The 18,850-nt window shown below is 40.0% G+C and overlaps 3 protein-coding genes across 8 annotated transcripts; all 3 read left to right on the top strand.

Annotated features, from left to right (window-relative positions):
* The first annotated feature begins 228 nt into the window (after positions 1 to 228).
* Positions 229 to 6,358, top strand: drc3 (dynein regulatory complex subunit 3). Of its 6 annotated transcripts, none has more exons than XR_005612749.1 (13): positions 256 to 328; positions 516 to 720; positions 816 to 932; positions 1,044 to 1,210; positions 1,294 to 1,440; positions 1,917 to 2,236; positions 2,342 to 2,516; positions 2,613 to 2,744; positions 2,911 to 2,981; positions 3,240 to 3,363; positions 3,687 to 3,818; positions 4,274 to 5,457; positions 5,568 to 6,358. XR_005612749.1 is itself a non-coding variant. In XM_039610806.1 (13 exons), the coding sequence occupies exons 2-13, from the start codon at positions 561 to 563 to the stop codon at positions 4,367 to 4,369; spliced, it is 1,554 nt and encodes a 517-aa protein (XP_039466740.1). In that variant the 5' UTR covers positions 256 to 328; positions 516 to 560; the 3' UTR covers positions 4,370 to 6,358. The 6 variants fall into 6 exon arrangements, 4 of the variants coding, with proteins under 4 accessions (XP_039466738.1, XP_039466740.1, XP_039466739.1 ...); XR_005612748.1 differs by having other exon boundaries at positions 4,274 to 5,781; positions 5,913 to 6,358; XM_039610806.1 differs by having other exon boundaries at positions 1,917 to 2,036; positions 2,124 to 2,236; positions 4,274 to 6,358.
* A 108-nt stretch (positions 6,359 to 6,466) lies between these two features.
* Positions 6,467 to 13,345, top strand: gid4 (GID complex subunit 4 homolog). Its single transcript, XM_031730108.2, has 6 exons — positions 6,467 to 6,872; positions 7,303 to 7,362; positions 8,187 to 8,294; positions 9,115 to 9,216; positions 9,313 to 9,443; positions 11,834 to 13,345. The coding sequence occupies exons 1-6, from the start codon at positions 6,648 to 6,650 to the stop codon at positions 11,895 to 11,897; spliced, it is 690 nt and encodes a 229-aa protein (XP_031585968.1). The 5' UTR covers positions 6,467 to 6,647; the 3' UTR covers positions 11,898 to 13,345.
* A 1,593-nt stretch (positions 13,346 to 14,938) lies between these two features.
* Positions 14,939 to 18,249, top strand: noxo1a (NADPH oxidase organizer 1a). Its single transcript, XM_031730128.2, has 8 exons — positions 14,939 to 15,059; positions 15,162 to 15,242; positions 15,361 to 15,433; positions 15,537 to 15,720; positions 15,936 to 16,126; positions 16,204 to 16,320; positions 16,424 to 16,541; positions 17,046 to 18,249. Exons 1-8 carry the CDS (start codon positions 14,994 to 14,996, stop codon positions 17,800 to 17,802), a joined length of 1,587 nt encoding a protein of 528 aa, XP_031585988.1. The 5' UTR covers positions 14,939 to 14,993; the 3' UTR covers positions 17,803 to 18,249.
* The last annotated feature ends 601 nt before the right edge of the window (positions 18,250 to 18,850 follow it).

Below are 18,850 nucleotides of genomic sequence, written 5' to 3'. Positions count from 1 at the left end.
TAGGTCTTAAATTTTGAAGTAGTGTTGGGTCCAGGTTGGGTTTTTTGAGCCTTGGTTCCATAATGGCATGTTTAAAAAAGCTGGGGGACAAGATAACATCAGACTTAAAAGACAGGATTTATAGTTAAAGCAAAACTCTTACAAAGTCCTGTCTCAGATTGATGCTTTTTTCAACGGGATCAAGTACTTGAATGCAGCTTAAAATGAACCTGTTGCTATGTAACTGAGCGTAAACAACAGAGGTAAGTAGCGGCATACTGAGTTTATCGATAACACCAGCTGGTTTTCTGTATTTTTAAGCATTTTGCGGTGACAAAAACAGCAGTAGGTAGGTTTGGCTTTGGCTAAATTCAGGTATTTATATCTTAGAGAGCCAATGACGGTGTTTGGCAGTATATTCAAAGCAATACTCTCAAATATGCATACAGTGATGTGGAAAAGCGTTTACCCCCTTCCTGGTTTCTTAAGTTCTGTTTGTTTTTAATGACATATTTTTCTTTTCTTTTTTTTATCAGAGTGTAAAGTGATGCCAAGTCTGTCTCCGGTCTCTAAACAGCAGCATGAGCTCGGAATATATTATCTCTGAGCCCACGTCGATGGATAAAGAGATCCTGCAGCATGCTGTGCAGGAGCTGTTTAATCCAGATCACGTCCTGCGTTTTCCAGATGCGAGCCAAATCCACTTTAATGAAGTCCAGAAATTAAGTCTGGAGTACAAAAGTGAGGGGAAAATCATGAAGGTGATGAGGAATGTAGCAATGTTTAGCATGCTGATTTTGCTTGAGTGAGATGATGTTTTTTTAATATATTTTCAGACATCCTGAAGATTGACCACTTATGGGACTTCTCATCTTTGTCCAAACTTGAGTTAAATAACAACACTATAGAGAAGATCCAGGGACTGGACCATCTGATTAATCTGACGTGGCTTAGTAAGATACAAAGTTTGTTCTTGTTGACCAAATGATGTGTAGGCACTGCCATCTTATATCAGCTCAGAAACTACTGGTAATGATGAGAGTAATTTCGAATGTGTCCCTCAGATCTGTCATTCAACAAGATTGAGAAAATAGAGGGTCTGGAGTGTGTGCAGAAGCTTGAAGTGCTGAATCTATCCAACAACAAAATCTCTGTCATTGAAAATATGGACACACTTGAGAACCTAACTCATTTCTTCATTTCAAACAACCTAATTGGACAGTTGGATAATGTAAGAAACTTTTCTGCATTTGCAATGCAAGTATGAGGAAACATTCATGTGTTACTGTTTAATTAACCTAATGCATTTCAAAGGTGCTCTACCTCAGGAAGTTCAAGAACCTGGCAGCAGTCAACCTGTTTGGAAATCCTTTCCTAAACGAGGGTGATTACAGATTTTTCATCGCTGCCTACTTTCCAAAGTTGATGTTCCTAGACTCCAGAATACTTGACCAGAAGACAGTAAGTGCAAACCCAATCTACGTTTTTATTCTACGCTTACCTTTAAAGTAGCATTTACATACATATTTACAGAGTATGAGTATACCCAAGCCTAGGACATGTATGAGGACAGTGAGACAGTGGTGAGGTGTGTAGAAGGAGTGACAAATGAGTTCAAGGTGGGGATGGGATTACACCTGAGCCCCTTTTTGTTTGCAGTGGTGATGGACAGGTTGACTACACTGTTTGCACATGAAAATGTGATCCATAGTGAGAGTAGGGAACAGGTGAAAGAGAGTCTGGAGAAATGGAGGTGTGCTCTAGAGAGAAGAAGGAAGGTCAGTAGAAGCAAAACAGAGTATGTGTGTGAATGAGAGGGAGACAGATGTAACAGTAAAGCTGACTGTACCCAAGCTTGTTTGAAAGTCATCCTCATGTGCATTTATGAATTGCTGGTTGATGCAGAGTAACTACATTTTATTTCTGTGTATGTACAGAGAAAGGAAGCATCTATCAAATATCACTATGTCCTTGAGAAAATGAGACTTGAAGAGCTGGAGCTACACCAGGCTGATGAGGCTCGACAAAGACACGAAGCTGAGCTAAAATTACATCGAGTACTATCTTTTTTTTGTGAGTCATCTGTTGATTTGTATACATACAGTCTGACACTTATGTTTTCTTTTTTGTTGTTTCTTGTGCAGGATGCCTTTGTGGAGTTCCTTAATGGCTCTTCTCTGTTTAAGAACATGTTTAAAGATGATCCAAAAGCACAAACACTGCACTGTGCGCCAGGAGTGGATTCTCTGATTCAAACATATCTTTTATCATCCTGGTTTCCTAATCCGTGCGTGCATTGTTATTATTGTCATAGTACAGGCCAAACCAATCATTCCTTTTGGTTCCTTGACCTTACACTTACATTTGAGCACCAAATGGGGGAGCTGTGTACACAGTTATTTGAAATGGGCTTGGCTGAGCACAAACGAAGGGAGACGGAGGTGAAGTCTTTCTTCAGTTGCCAAGAAAAGGCTGTGACAGACTGCCAGGAGAAGGCATCGCAGATTTTAGCAAAGTTTAATCATGAACACAAAGAGGCAAGCAAGGAGCAATCCCCTTTTCCATGTGCACAGTGATTTACATGAATGCAATGACTCAGCATGAGATGATCTCTTCTGTTTTCTCCTTTAAAGAGGACAGAAGAGTTTCAGCAGTTATCAGACCCAGAGGTACGCAAAGTCAAGATTGACCACTGCAATGATGAAATTAACCGGCTCTGTAAAAACCTCATGACACTGGAGTTTCAGCTTGTCAGCGAGATGGAGGTTAGTGTATGCTAGAGATTGTACACCTTGTATAATTTGTAAAATATCCCAATGAAATCTCATGAAATTTCTTACTTTATAAATAATGTTAAAATACTTGTTATGTCATGAGACTCCATGTCTGTGTTTCACATTTAATCACAGTGATGCTGCTTGGTCATTTCAGGAGAAGATCAAAACTTTTGACAGCAGCGTCTCAGACATGGTTAGACACTTCAGTGAAACCGCACAGGGGATATATCCTTTTTTTTTTTTTTACAGGAAAACAACAGAATTGCTTCAAAAACATTCTAAAAACACTCATTAATGTATGCTAATAATTATATAGTCATGAGCACTGCGACACACTGGTGACCTGTCCAGCACACCCTGCAACCTTGAATTGGATAAGCAGAAGAAAGTGGTTGATTAACTCACCAGCGTGTCATAGCATTTGATGGGCTTTAATCAATCAGATGTATTCCTGTGTGAGAGATTTCTTTAACAAAACCATACGTTCTCCCACTGTCGACATCTTGAAGATGACTATTATCAGAAGATGCAAAAAGTTGCTGCTGAAATCTTGCAGACAGTGGCCATTGACACCCGGAAGGAGGATTTGCCAGATAATGTTATAATGGTCAGTGTTGTCCTTTATAAGCCAAACTGGTATTACAAAATATATGGTTACAAATATATGGCTGAAAAAACCCCTGCAAGTTTCTGTCTCTATTCTGGTCTTTGTTAATCTAACAGATAACTGTGCATGAATAGAGGGTGCAGATCACTGCGTGGAATTTTCAAAGAGTGAAAAAAAAAAGAGAATCATAGAAAATACAAAAACTGCATTATAGTTTTTCAATTCCAGATCAAGTCTAATATAATTCTTCAGGTGAGTTTAAAACATGGTGTGCTAACAGTATCACTGGCCTCATTCTGTCACTCCTCTGTTTTATATTGTAGCTGTTTGAAAACAGAGATGCAGTGATGGATGCACTGGCCACGGCCCACGATAACCACCTCCTGAAGATCAATGACCGAGAGACTCAGCTGACTACAGGCATCAGAGCCTGGAAGGAGGCCCTCATTAAAGGGGTAGAGAACTGATATTACATTAAACAAACAGTCTAATGTAAAGTCGACACAAAAATCGTGTACTTACCCTAATTTCTTTATATGTTGCTTCTAAGGAGCCAAACCTTTTTGTATTTTTTTAAGTGATCTTGAGCAGTAGTTCTGTAGGGTTTCAAATGGTGTTTCTTGAGAGAATAGAATCCAAAGAAGACATCTGAATGTCCTTCGACTATTCCTGAAAACTACGACTAAGAGAGTTCAAACTGTGTTGAAGAATAAAGATGGACATAATAAATACTGATTTTCAGGCTCTGTTTTGTTTTCCAATTGGTTTTTTTACACATTTCAATAAATCACTGCATGCATTTCCAATTTTCTTAGCAAAATATAAAGAAATGAGAGGGGGACTCAAGACTTTTAATATTTCTTTGATCAAAGAATATTTCTTTGTTTGACGACCTTGTTGCTTTTTACAGATACAAGATGAGGAACTTAAGCGGAACCGCACGAACATCTCAGACATCCACAGATACATGGATAATTTGAGGGAGCAGCTGGAGGAGTTGATATAGTGGAAACCACTCGGCAGCCTCAAGAACACTTCAAAAACCACTGTCAGTGAATACAGTTGTTTGTTGTATTCACAAATGAGGGTTCAAACACTACCACTAAAAGAGAAAAAAAGACACAGAGCATGAACCTATACTCGGGGCATGAGCTACTGTGCTGTGAAAAAGTATTTAACCCCTTTCTGATTTCTCTGTTTTGTGTGTGTCTGTATTTATCACACTTACAGTCGCTCTGTGATGTACTTGCACACTCGTTCTGCAAATGAAAGGTTGCTGGTTCAGTTCCAGGCAGAGACACAAATCCCCTTTGGGGGAAGGAAGGGCATCTATACAAGCACCTCTGCTCACAACCAACAAAACTACAGTTCACTACAAACAAATTCAGATGAAGACAACATCAATTGCCCTGAATTTCTCTATAAAAGATTCATTTATTGGTGAAAAGGCCAAAATGACCAAGGAAAGATAAGCAAAACGGTGGAGTGTAAACAAGGAATCTTAAAATCCAAAAACCCTTGAAGAAGTGAAAAGTGAAGGTCGGAGGTCAAAGAAAATGAATAGAAAATAAAGAGAAGAAAGTTATAAGTGCAAAGCGGGAAGTGCTGAATGCCCACAAAGCACAGAAAGGGAAGAAAAAGAGAAAGCAGCAAGCAAAAATACAAAACAACTGTTGGATTTGCAGAAAGCATTTGAAGAGGAGAAAAGTGTAACACAGATGGCAAAAAAGAAACTTCAAAACACAAAACAGGAAGCAGAAAATGCCAAGAAAGAATTACAGGAAGTCCTTAAAGTGCTTGAAGAGGAGAAAAGTAAAAACCAGGAGGCAACAAAGGAACTGGAGAACGCAAAGACTGAACAGCTAAAGAAGGAGTTGTTGAATGTCCAGAAAACACTTGAGGAAGAAAAGGGGGTAAACAGGAGGCAAGAAATGAGACTGAAAATGTAAAGAAGGCATTGTTAGAAGCTCAAAACGCACCTGAGGAGGAGAAAAAAAATGCAAGAGACAGCAAAGGCAATGCAAAATACAAAGAATGGTGAAAATATAAAGATCAAATTACTGGAAGCCTGGAAAGCATTGGAAGAGGAAAAATGTAAGATAAGATAAACCTTTATTAGCCCCACACGTGGGAAATTTTGGTCAGTGTGCAATGCTTTAATGTATTCACATGTTTGTTTGTTGATGTTATGTTTTTTTTGTCAGGGACTGTTTGCAAACATCCCTTGCTTTCAGCCCCCTGACCCCACTCCTACTCCTGCCCCATTTCTTCCCACCACCCTGCATCGTCCACTGATATTCCTGACTTGGGACACACCCAAGTGGACATTTTTACATAGAACCAAATGTACTGATGAAGACATCATGGCCACAAGCTGCCCCAGACCATCCACACTACCACCACCATGTTTGACTGTTGGTATGAATAAACTAATATATTGGTATAAATCAGAAAGGAGGAAAATAGTTTTTCACAGCACTGTAAATGAGCATTAGTCTAGAAAAGACGGTGGTGTTTGTGAATAACGTGTCTTCTTTTTTCCATCATAGATGTTTAACCTGTATTTGTGGACGGCACAGCAAATTATGTTTTTTTGGAAGCATTCCTGAGTCCATGCACTGGAATCGCACCTGTGTGTAATGCAGTGATTTTGAGCCTTGTCTCATAGGCAGAGATTTTCTCTGAATCTTTTGTTGATTTTATGTGTTGTAGATGAAGAGATATTTAGTCTTTACAATTGCATGTTATGGAACTGAAATTGTAACGCAATTTGTAGACACTGTTTTTTTCCAGATTGGTGAACCGTTGACCATTCTGCTCTTTTGTTTACCTAATTATGTTATTGAACTGTTGTGAATTAACCTTAATTAATCTCAACACTTTCTAAAATATTGTATGATTCTATGTGTGATTTCAGCATTTCAGACCCATATTTTTTAAAATATACTAAATAATGCAAACGTGAGTTGGTCGCTGTCTGTGTTAAAGTGTATAAATAAAGCTACTTTTAAAAGAAAAAAAATCTTGACCTGCGTGAGATTTGAATACAATACCCAGAATGACTTTCGTCGCCTTTTCCAATAAGAGTCCAGCCGAAGCAGCCGCGCGCTAGTTCCCAGCCAATCAAATTCAGGGAAGAGGCGTTTGGCAGAAGCGAGTTCTCGGACTGCGTTTTCATTTGAGCGAAGTTTTGGAGCTCTGAGAATTTACGTAGCTGACAGGCCCTCCTCTGTCAGCACCCACTTTTTCTCTCTGCAGCTGCGGTGTTCCCGGTGACAAAGCTCATGACGGTTGCTGACGGTGGCACCTTATCGCTCGTCATGCCTGTCCGAGCAGAGTACCGCGGCACCACCCGATCGGCCTGCCTATCCTCGGCCTCTCTCGTCCCCCCTGCCCCGATCAACACCCACCAGCCGGGGGTGGCCACCTCGCTTCTGTACAGCGGCGCACAGTTTCGTGGATACCAGAAGAGTAAAGGCAACTCGTATCACGTTGAGGTGGTCTTACAGGTAATTTTGTGGTCCTGTATAGTTATATACAAAGTCTGCATATGAGTAGACTCTGTGCATCCATAGTTGCTAACTTGCTATCTTTCCAGACGTTAGCTGCATTAGCTCGTTTTTTTGTTTTTTGTTGCTTTTCGTACACGTTGAGCAAATTCTGAGCTAGCTTAGATGACCTTATGTCTTCTTTTGGAGTTTGAATTTGGGGCAACTTGGCTTTAAAAGCAGATGTTTCACAGACAAGTTGACGTTTAACCCCCTCTAAAAGCTACCTAAATTGCAGTATTAATGTAGCAGCTGGTGTTGACACAGCTAATATAATATTCCCCATCTCGGTGAGCTTTCCCACCAACTTACAGGCAGTTTTCTTGTTACCATGAAGGATTTTGTGCTTGTCATGGATCCATCCGTAAAATATGTGTTCTGTCTTTCTCAGCATGTGACTGTAGAGGACTCGTATTTGTGTGGCTACCTGAAAATCAATGGCCTGACTGAGGTAAGTCTCCCAGCTACATCATTAGTAGTTCTTTTGAAGTCGAGCCACTGACTGGTTTCCACTCGCTTTAAGCAGGCTGCAATGTGACAGAGTACGTTAGACCAGTGGTTCACAACCTTTCCACTTCAAAAGCCAAAAAATTCCCATTCTTAAAAAATGTAATCAATCAACTGATCAGTAATAGTAAAAGAAGAGCCAAGTTTAACTTTAGTTAAATAATGGCCAGCTTAGTTGCATCAGCCAACTCTTGTTTGTTTTTTACTTTCCCTAGAACAATCACATTCATTCAACTTAAGCAAAGTAGACTTTGCTAGATGTGAGGCCTTTAGGGCCAACCACACATGCTTAAGCTCAAGTGTCAGCTGTATACCCATTACATTATGTAACATATGGAAGCAAAAAGGTCGGGGGATCCTGGGTTAAAGTTCAGCTTAGGCAGAGTGAGTGAAAGATGAGAAGTCAGGTTGTGAGTAAAGTAGTCGTAAAGCTCACCAGGTATCCATGAGAAAATTAAAGCAAGGGAGCATTCCCCTTACTTTGTTTGGCACATTAATGCTGCTTTATTATTTTTTTTATATTTTATGCAGTACCATATTTTAAGAAATTGTGAAAACAGCCACATGAAAAGGAACAATGCACTACATCTTCTCTGCTGATCGTGAAGCTTAAGCCCTGCCCATCAACATGTAAATCATAGGAAATCTGAACATTTGAATAGGCAATTTGCATAGTGCAGGATAAATGCAGTTTTAAAATGAGTACCAACTCACACTGCAAACAGTCCCATTTTATCTTTTCCTCCTGATTCATTCTGTGTCTGGCAGGAGTATCCGACTCTAACAACGTTCTTCGCTGGAGAAATGATCAGCCGGAAAAGGCCATTTTTAACTAGAAAGTGGGATGCGGATGAGGATGTGGATAAAAAACACTGGGTAAGTCCTGCTGATTTTTAATTCACTTATTTTAACTGATGCAGGAAGTGCTGTTAATAATTTAGCAATGATCAAAGAAGTAGTAGTTGATCAATAAAGGGCACGTGAACCAACAACGTGCTTTTAGTTTTGTTCATCATTGATTTTGAAGTGTTTCGACTAGTTTTCTCTAGTTTGGAAAATTGGATACCATGACACAGCTTTTTCTGGAAAGGGCACAGTTAAAGTCACCACAGCGCGTGCAGCTTCTTATCTAACCAGTTTAAGGGCAGTTTGTGTCCTCATGTCTTCCAGGAAAGCCTTTTCTAATGTTGTGTGCGGACGTCATTGCCTCTCAAAGTTTTTCAGGAATGGCGAACTGCACAAAGGGAAAACATTACGCTCCACACCATGCCGTTTATATGAGTGATTAAAAGCAATTAAAAAAAAAAAAGACAGAGCGAGAATCCACGGTGAAGCTCAATTTTTCAACCAGTGGCTTCACGTCCCACAGTTTGAGATGCACTGCGATGGGGTTTTCTTGTGGGGAAACCCCCCCCATGTCTAATATTAAAAATTAAGTTTTTCAACTAACAATAGATGTTATTTACTACATGGCAGAAGATAAAGTAGGGGAATCAAACAAAACCTATTTCACAACAGCTTTTTGTTTTGACCTGATATTAAGGTGCATGAGTAGCACAGGTGTTACTAATGATGCAGTGCTTTAATTAATGTGACATCTGTGTTTAGCAACTTTTTTTTATATCCAGTTGGTTACTGTCAGAATATCTGTTGCAGATGTTGGTATTTATTTCCTGCTCTTCTGTTTTGTCACCAGAGCAAGTTCAAGGCTTTTTGCAAATATGCCAGGAACTTCAACTCTGATGACTTTGACTATGATGCACTGGAAAACAGTGACTATATCTTCATGAGGTGGAAGGTTGGCGCTCTGTCATTCATTTTAGCTGTGAAATTAATTTCTGCATGTTCTCAGCTTGGGGTCAGACTTTAACCTCCGCTCTTGTTGTGCACTCAGGAGCAGTTTCTTGTTCCAGACCACACGATCAAAGACATCAGTGGTGCCTCCTTTGCAGGTTTCTACTACATTTGCTACCAAAAGTCCACAGCCACTATTGAGGGTTACTATTATCATCGGAGCTCAGAGTGGTAATTACTAATCATTAAAACAGTTCTCACACATGCAACTCAGTCGTGTGACTTTGCATCCATGTGTTTGTTGGAATGTTGTGTAAAATTTTGCAAATCGTAAACTTATTCACAGTAGTACAAAGAAAACAGATCAAATGTACCATTTTAAGAAAAAGATCAACTCATTTGTAATTTAATGGCAAAAACACGTCTCAAAAGTTAGAAAAGGGCTGTGTTTACCAATGTGTAGCCTCCTATTTTCTTAATCTTCTGTAAACTACCTGGAACAGAAGTTCAGCTGCTGGACTTTTGTCTTCATAGATTTGTAGCTGCCCAACAGTCTCGAGTTGGCTTTGTTGTACGTTTTGTTTCACTATGTGCCAAATGTTTTCAGTTGGTGAAAGGTCTGGACTACAGGCAGGCCGGTTCAGCACCTGGACTCTTCTACTATGAAGCCATGCTGCTGTAATTGATGCAGTATATGGTTTAGCATTGTCTTGCTGAAATACTGAAGGCCTCCTGTGGGGAGAAAAGACTTGTGGATGCACCCATATGCCAGAGAAAAGCAGGCTTGTTAGAGTATTGCCAACAGGCCAGCTGGTCAATCTCCTTTTTAGTCAGAAGGACCAGCGTTCTCATTTTCCAAAAAGTATTTCAGTTTCCCTGACCCTCAACACAATCTGAATTGGAGAAGCAGAATGGGGCGATCGTGGCTCAAGAGTTGGGAGTTCGCCTTGTAATCGGAAGGTTACCGGTTCGAGCCCTGGCTCGGACAGTCTCGGTCGTTGTGTCCTTGGGCAAGACACTTCACCCGTTGCCTACTGGTGGTGGTCAGAGGGCCCGGTGGCGCCAGTGTCCGGCAGCCTCGCCTCTGTCAGTGCGCCCCAGGGTGGCTGTGGCTACAACGTAGCTTGCCATCACCAGTGTGTGAATGTGTGTGTGAATGGGTGAATGACTGGATATGTAAAGCGCTTTGGGGTCCTTAGGGACTAGTAAAGCGCTATATAAATACAGGCCATTTACCAATTAAATAGATTGATGATTTTTAGTCTTGTGTGCAGATGTCTTCAGATTCTGTCTTTGATATGATACCTTAAATGAGATATTCAGTCTTAACAATTCTGTGTTATGGAAAGTTTTTCTGAATTTGTTCAATAGTTTCTAGATGTGGTTTTCTGTCAATTGCTAAGCTCCAACCATCCTTGCTTCTGGGAAACTTTGCCTCGCTTAGATGCACTTTTCAGGCATGTTGTTACATCGACTTCAAAATGAGTTAATGTATTTAAGTGTTACACTTGTGCAGTTCAAACATGTTGTTCTGAAATTTACAAATCACTGTTAGTTTTGTTTTTTATTTATTTGTACAAATTTTTTGATATCGTAAAGGGGAAGAGTAGCAGTGGTAATAAATGCTCTGCTCCTGAAAGTAAGCCAGGAGTATATGGTGGCTACAATAGCAGAAAAATATAAATTGGGAGGTGTTGCAAAGTGGGAATAAATTGGAACAGTGTCAGGGTTATTATCCATCACTAGAGGGAGTCATGCCAATTTGAATAGGTGTACTCACACAAGATTGATTTAGTTCCTGAAAGTAATAATACGTCCTCATTTTTACTTAAGTTTTAAATTGCTTTCAGCAGTCCTTTGCATTCTTTTCTGTAACTTGTTATGGCCTCATATTGCTGTTATTTCACTTATGTTACTGCCTGAAAGCATTGTAAAACCTACACATGTTGTAATGTTTCTAATCTCTTTGTGTGAAGCACATTTACTTTACTTAGAATTAAATGTGCTATATAAATAAAATTGCCATTTGTACTATTAACTCAGTCAGCCAAAGGACTGATGAGCTTATTCCATGCCAAGGCATCAGTCATCCACAATTGACAAAAATGACTCCTCCTCCTACAGGTTTAGAAAGAATTTAGTCAAACATGCAGACAATGATCACTATACGATTCTTTACCCAAACCATGCTTGATGTTTAGGGCATAGCTGCTATTTTACAGGCAAAATTCTTAAACGCTGATACATTGTGGTATAATGTGGACAATGTTTGGCTTAATTATTGCAGCAGATGAGATTCTATCAGGAATGTGTTTCCAGAAGTCTTTCTCTTTGCCAGTTGTTTACTTTTTCAAAGTAAAACTGAATCTGCCCCATTTTCTGAGTCTTAAAGTACCCAAGTAGTGCAAATGTGGTAAAAGAAGGCCAGTTGCTCGAGCTGGATCCTGAGCATATAAAGGAAGCATGTTGGTGAGACCTCGTCTGATGTCAGGAAGGACTACTCGGCCGATGCCTGGATGATATTCTAACAACTTTATCTGGAGTTGTGTGAAAACAGTTTGCAGTTTTTCATATTAACACGTCTGATGGTTGGTTTTGTTTTTCCATCTTATTTTCTGCAGGTACCAGTCTTTAAGCCTGAACCATATTCGAGAGCACAGTATGCCTATTTACGAATTTCGGTGACATGGCTGCGCAGGGATGCAGAGTGACATAAAAGAGGGTTCATGCTGCCCTGTGCTTAAACCGGATGGAGAATCCTTGAATGCTAAGAATGGAGGTGACCCGTTTTCCTCACTGGCGTGGAAAATAACAGCTGGTCAGACACTCTTCTGCTGGACTGATAGAAAGAAGGCACAGATGAAGAACCGCAAGGAAGATCTGTGAGACGTCGAATTTTCTCACAGTTGCTGCGGCAGATTGAAATACAGAAATTTTTTTTTTTTTTTTTTTTTTTTTTTGCACTTGTAAAAATTTTTCCTCTAATTCAAAACAGATTTCCTCCATTTGCTTCTGTTAAGACAAAGTGTTGCTTTTAAGAGTTGGGAGGGGGGGGGGGAAAGAGTAAAGCTTAATATATTTATCTTTGAAAGATACAAAATCTTTGAGGACCTGTGATGATTATTGAGTTAGACACGCCACAAGCAGAGATGCATGAGAGCTTTTATGCAGGCTCTGTATGATCAGGGATGGTATGCTGCTGTAATGTTCAGGCAATATGTATTTAGTAATCCTAACTGATACGGATGAGCTGGAAATGAGTGAAAAGCTTGTTTGTAAAGAGAATCCTCTCAACTTTAACGTGTTTATCTATGCAAGCCAAAGATTAATAATGAATGAATAATGTTTCTTACACCACTTAATTTTTGTTTTTATTTTAATTTTCAGATCACTTCTGTTTAAGGGCGATTTATTTATTTTAAATCAGGAGTAAAACGTAAAGGGGGGGGTAATTATACTAACCATCAACCTGAAGCACAGCAACTGTAACCAGTGACTCATAATCTATTTGAGATTGAAGTTTTTTTTGGTTTTTTGTGCCAAGTAAAATATTTCTGGGAAGAGTTTGGAAAGCTTCAGATTTAACACGGGAAAATGAACACAGAGCTCTGACTGTGCAATGTAAGAAATTGGAGAATCAAGTAATGTGTTGCTGTAATGTTTAAAGCACCTGTGTGTGGTTGTGAAAGCGTGATGGAGAAAGAATAAAACCTCCTTTGATGCTTTAGGAAAAACCTGCTGCCTTACAATTTTAAGTGTAAAGCTCCTTCTGTTGTTTTTAAGATGGGTGACTAGTTTAATGTTGTTTTATTTGAAAGAAATCATGAATATTTAATAAGATGAGAGAAATTGTGTGTTATCTGGCTAAGCTAAAGCTCAAACCTCGGGTATAAGTTGATATGATGTGCGAATGCTATTCACACTACAGTCTTTTAACTCAAGCGAGTAGATCGCAGATATTACAATCCTAATGACTCTTGTTGTTACATGTTACAAGAAACTGTAAAATGTGCAATGTAAAAGAAGTGTTTATTTTGGAGTCTGTAACTAAGACATGACAGAAAAATCCTGCTTTATGAAAGATGGTGTATTATAACTCTGCTGTGAGAAGAAATAAATATAACTTTGATACATATTTGTATGGTTGGCTGTTCTTTAAAGAGCGTTTTATAATAACAGAGCGATTACTTGGTACGGTCTGGCTCACACGTCACAGAAGCTAGCAGTAGATGTCAGTAGCTGACCACAGAAACCAAACTGCTTTTCTCTTGTGACGATCTCAGCTGATATCAACACTGTTGTTTAGCTGTTTGGGCAATAGAGTCCTGCTTTGTAGTCCCTCTAACATGCTGGAAGTGCTGAAAAGTCAAAGTTACCCATTGTTTGAGTCTCCCCTCTGTTTCAGCCTGCACTGAATGAGGAAATAATCACTAATGCTAACTCTGTATCACCGTGACCATGAGAAAGCTATTTTTTTCAAGACTCGGTCAAATGAAAGAGTTTTGCATGGTTAAACATTTCACTGGTTTGATCTTCTTTCAGTGTTAAATGCTAAGAGAAATTAAACTGTAACTAAGTTGAGCTGCTTCAGTTCAACAAACTTTGGCTTTTTTCTTTTCTTTTTTTAAACAACATTTAACTGAATGAAATGGGCAAAGACTAAATGAATATTTTTGCTTTGGGGGTTATTCGCAGGCTGCTAAAAAGAACATAGAAGTCTAGAAAGAAAAAAATTGTCACCACGTTGGCCTACGTGCTACAGATCAAAATTCCTCAGAAGAGAGGAAGAAATATTTACTGTCCACAGAAGGAAAGAGATGTAATTTTTTCCCCACTAACTTCCTTATCTGGCTTTAACAATGGTGGTTTCTTTCTTAAGAAATAAGTTATGAGTAGTTGTCTGCAGCTACACTTTATGGTCTGTCTGATTTTAGACCAACAGCGGGAAATCCAATAACTACTCATGCAAAAAATAGAAATCCCATATAAAAAACCATTCGTAGGTGTGCATAATAAATCTATATTCATATATCAGAATTAAAGATGTATGGATTTAAAAGAAGTGGAGCTCTATATTCTTGGTATTCTTTGTAAAGTAATACATCAAACTGGCAACGCTACCATTACAAACACTAGTTATTCTTTTCATTACACCATATGTGTCATTTGTGCCACTTCATTATCTTCATGATCATGTAAATTGATCCTCTAATATATAAAAAAAATATTTTTTTTATCATTTCTCTGTTAAATTTATTCTACTTTTTTTCTTCTTGTAAAAAAAATTTCATCTTGCAAATAATGAGTGCTACACAGAACGAAACATCATACAACATATTATCAAACAAAATTAACATTTAGCTTTACATTTGGATTAGACAAAGTCTCCAGGAAATGAATGTAAGTCACTGTCATGGAAATACAACTATATGTGTGTGTAAGAAAGAGAGAGAAAGAAAATTGGGAGTAAATTCTATTCTTTTTCCAAAAATGAACCCTAAAAAGACAAAAAACTGCAGTTTTATATAAATAACAATATAAATTCGACTTTTTTTGAAACTGTATTGTGTGTAATATGCACCAAAGCTACTTTGCAAGAATTTCCAGCATGCACACAACTGCAGATTTTCCCCCTCTGGTTGCCTACGTAAACCAGAGCCACACCTGGTCTGGTGGAGGAAGCATAAATTCACCTGCAGAGCCTCACTGCTTCAGTCACATACCTTGAAAAGGCTGAGCTAGTTTCACTGCAGCTCCCAATCACCCATCTGTGCTGTCATTATGGAGGGCAAGCGGTATCCCATCAGCATCCATCTAGTTGGAGTACTGCAGAAGGAAAAGACCAAAGTAAGCAGCAAAGGATTTTTTACTTGCCTGGGTTTAAGAGTGGGTATTTTTATTAATTAAAATGTGTGCCTCTCCTGAGAAAAGCTGCCTTTTCTTTTCCAGTTTTACAAGACTTCTGTGCTTTGGTCAGACGAGAGCAATGTTGTGATTTACAGACGTTTTCGAGAATTCATGAAAATGCACGTGAGTATAAAACACCTTCTCTCTCTTTTGTTTTTTCCAAGTTGCACTAATCCAGATAACTTTTGTTTTTAATGTAATAATTTAATTTAATAATTGTTACTCAAATTATTTCTCACAGAAACAACTGAAGAAAGCATTCCCACCTGCAAACAAGCTGAGAAAATCTGACAGAATCGTCCCCAGATTTCGAGGTATGTTCGGGTTATGTAGACCACACTTGCTGCTTTACAAGAATCGCATGGTTCACTTACAGACTGATGGGATTGTAACTAAAATCGTTCTCTGGGATTTCAGAGGGAAGGATGAGGCAAAAAAGTCGAGGGAAAGCCCCAACCAAGTCACTGGTACGCCTGAAATATTTGCAGAAATATTGCAATGCAGTCCTGTCCTGTGACCAGCGAGTGTCTCAGTCTGTAGACCTCATCCAGTTCTTGAACCCTAAAGAGCAGGACCTGCAGCCGGACTTTGCCAAAAACGGGTATGGCTAAACTTTTATTACACAATGAATGTTTTAAAATAGCTTTTAGTTAAAGTTACCCACACAGATCTAATTTGGGAACTGCAACATTTGCAAAATCATGGATCTGCAAGGTTCAACCTTCTGAGTGCACAAGTACATAAATAAATATCTATAATGCAAGATGAATGCATGACTCTGACATTGTGCACGGCTGTGCTGCTCTTCCTCCTCAGCATCATCATCATGCCCCCGGAGGATGAACTCAGAAACGGAGGACTGCACGCAAATACCGGTGAAGTGACCCAGCCATTTGTCACAGAAGCATACACGTGTGTCGCCCCCTATGAGACCAAAGACTCAAAGAACAAACCTTTGAAAGTGGCCAAGGGTGACAAACTCGATGTGGTCATCAAAGACAAAGGAGGTGAGCTAACAGCTTTCAATCAGTTAACACAGATAACTCAAATGTGAGCGGTATAATGCATGTTTCTGGTGATTCAGGATGGTGGCTGGTGGAGACTGAAGACAAGCGGGTGGCCTGGTTTCCTGCACCCTATCTGGAGAGGACAAATGATGATAATGAAGATGATGAGGAGACAGATGAGATTCCTGAAAAAGGTGCCCTTTCTCATGACACTGCACTCTCATTATGTATTTCCTTATTCAGTGAATATCATTCATAATGCACAGCATTATTTATAATCCTTCATTCACTCTCCAGGAGCACTCTACACTGCAGTCAAGAGCTACAAGGCCACCAAAACTGATGAGGTGACCGTAACCATTGGTGCCGTGGTGGAAGTCCTGCAGAAGTCTCAAAATGGCTGGTGGCTCGTCAGGTATTTTAACCTGGGCTGAAACTTTTATATCAAGTTATTGTTGTTACGGATTGTTGCAGCCACCCAGATCTATCTCTGTGACTGCCAAAAAGCCAGAAACACAGGTTGGGTCACATAAACATTAGGATGCAACAATGAATAGCTGATAAAAGAAAAGACAGGCTCAGTGAGTATCACTGCCCTGTCAACCAATCAGCAGAGGCAAATTAAATGAATAATCTATTTTAAGCACAGACAGTTAATGACCGATTGTGTTTTCATGGTAACTTCCTTTCATGGGCTTCCTTTGAAAAATTTAAATCTCTTCCTAATTTAAAAAAGAATAAATAATTTTGTACTGTAGCACAGCCTGATTTAGCTGGATTTCTTTCATAACATCAGCTGTCATGGCTTCAGTAGCACAAAAGGCCTGACACATTAAAGCATGTATGTGGAAATAAAAGAATGATGCATGATTTCCAATTTTAAATGACTTTTGATTTCTTCATTCGTGTCATCTAACAGATCCAGTGGAAAAATGGGTTACATTCCCACCATGATACTGCAGCCCTACCGCTACCCTCATATTCATAACGCTTCCCATCACCTGGATCAGCGCAGCCACTCCTCCCTTCACGTTCGATCCTCAAACCTGGAGCAACACTCCCAACTGAGCCTCTCCCAAGGAAACCTGCTGCAACTTCCCCCCGTAAGGTCTTCGTCGCCTCTCCTGATCCTGCCGGAGAGTAGGCAGAGGTCCGTGTCTCTTGAGGTTTTGTCTGAACAACCTCATGCACAGCCTGCTGCAAACAGTACCAGTGCTGCTACCGATATCTCCACTTCACCCACCTCTCCCTCTTACCCTCCTCCGCCCGTGATCACTGTGGAGATGGATGGAGAGGACGAACAACGCATCCTCTCCAGGAGTCAGACGGAGGATAGTGAGAATAGCTTCATGACCGACAGCACCGACTTCAGCTTCAGCGACGACTCCAGCTTTAACTCGTCCCTGAACCTGAGCCCCACTGCCAGTGATGAATGGCTGCGTCTCAGCCGCACGCCTCCACCGGGGGCAAGCAACACCCTCAGCCCAACGAGCGGCCCAGGGGGGAGGCTGATCTCGAGTGTCTCTGATCCCACGCTCTACAAATCACCCAAAATACCCAAGGTGCCACCCAGACCGGGCGCCCAGGAGATCCTCTCCCGGTGTACCTCTGTCACCCGCAAGAATGCAGCAAAAGGTGCTCTGTCACCCACACAAGCTGAGATCATCAGCCGATAAAGTTCCTGTTTGAAAAATAAAGCTTTATTTTGGTCACTGTTGGAGTTATAAAAGTACAGAACAACAACTGTTCTTTTGTTTTAGATGATTAGATGAATATGTGATAGCTCCTGTATCATCACCACTTTGACCAATCGATCATTTAACATGCCTTGTTTTATTTTCCATACTGGAAGCCTTGTGTTGTGCCTTATATGCATTTAGTCTGTGTAGATTCCACAAACGGTGGCTCATCTGCTCATTTTGACTGCAGGAAATGTAAATGTTTGTCTGCATACCAGTGTGCGGAAGTTGTTTAAATTCCTGTTAAAAAACCGTTGCAGCCTATCCCGCCGTGTGCATGCATGTGTGGATACTCAACACAGAACACACACTTTGTTATCTGATCTGGGTGAACTCGTGTTACTGAGTAGCTGAGAACAAATAAAAGCATTTTGGTGAACTCAACCTGTTTGTTTTGGCATGTTTCACATCTAAACCTTGTTTCAAATGCATGAAGTTAGAAGGCTGATGATGCAGTTCGGTTTTGAATGTCATAAAATCAGAGGCTCAGAGAACAATCTTGGCTTTGCTTGGGTTTCCTCCAAGAGCGCCGGTTTCAACTGTCATTTAAAAGCACGACAGGTTTCCTTCTTGATTCCAAGAGTCAACTAGGGTTAAAACTCTAGTTCAGCTGGTTTATTCAAGAGTGACATTTCCCATAATGTAACTAATAATACACCTTTAGACATCCAGCTTTTGATTTCATACCTTCAGCTTGTTTTAAACTCTCAGGGGCCTGTGCTGCAAAAACCTGGATGAACCAGGAAGATAAAGCTCTATCAAAACTAAAGGACATTTTTCAGCTGTTTTCCATGCCGCACGTGAATCCTCAAGTACTGCAGTCCTTATCTAAAGTCTGCCAGCAAACCACAACTCACCCTGGCGCTCACTCACATCGCAGATGGACTGGTTCTTGTGCATTTCAGGCACTTTATAAAACATGCCTCATTCACCTATTGACACACATTCATCCGAGCACTTTTTTCTGCGCCTGTGCATCAAGTGA

Source organism: Oreochromis aureus, linkage group 4, assembly GCF_013358895.1.
Source record: "Oreochromis aureus strain Israel breed Guangdong linkage group 4, ZZ_aureus, whole genome shotgun sequence".
NCBI lineage: Eukaryota > Metazoa > Chordata > Actinopteri > Cichliformes > Cichlidae > Oreochromis > Oreochromis aureus.
The sequence above is the reverse complement of the archived record's forward strand: the minus strand, read 5'-3'. Positions and strand labels throughout refer to the sequence as shown.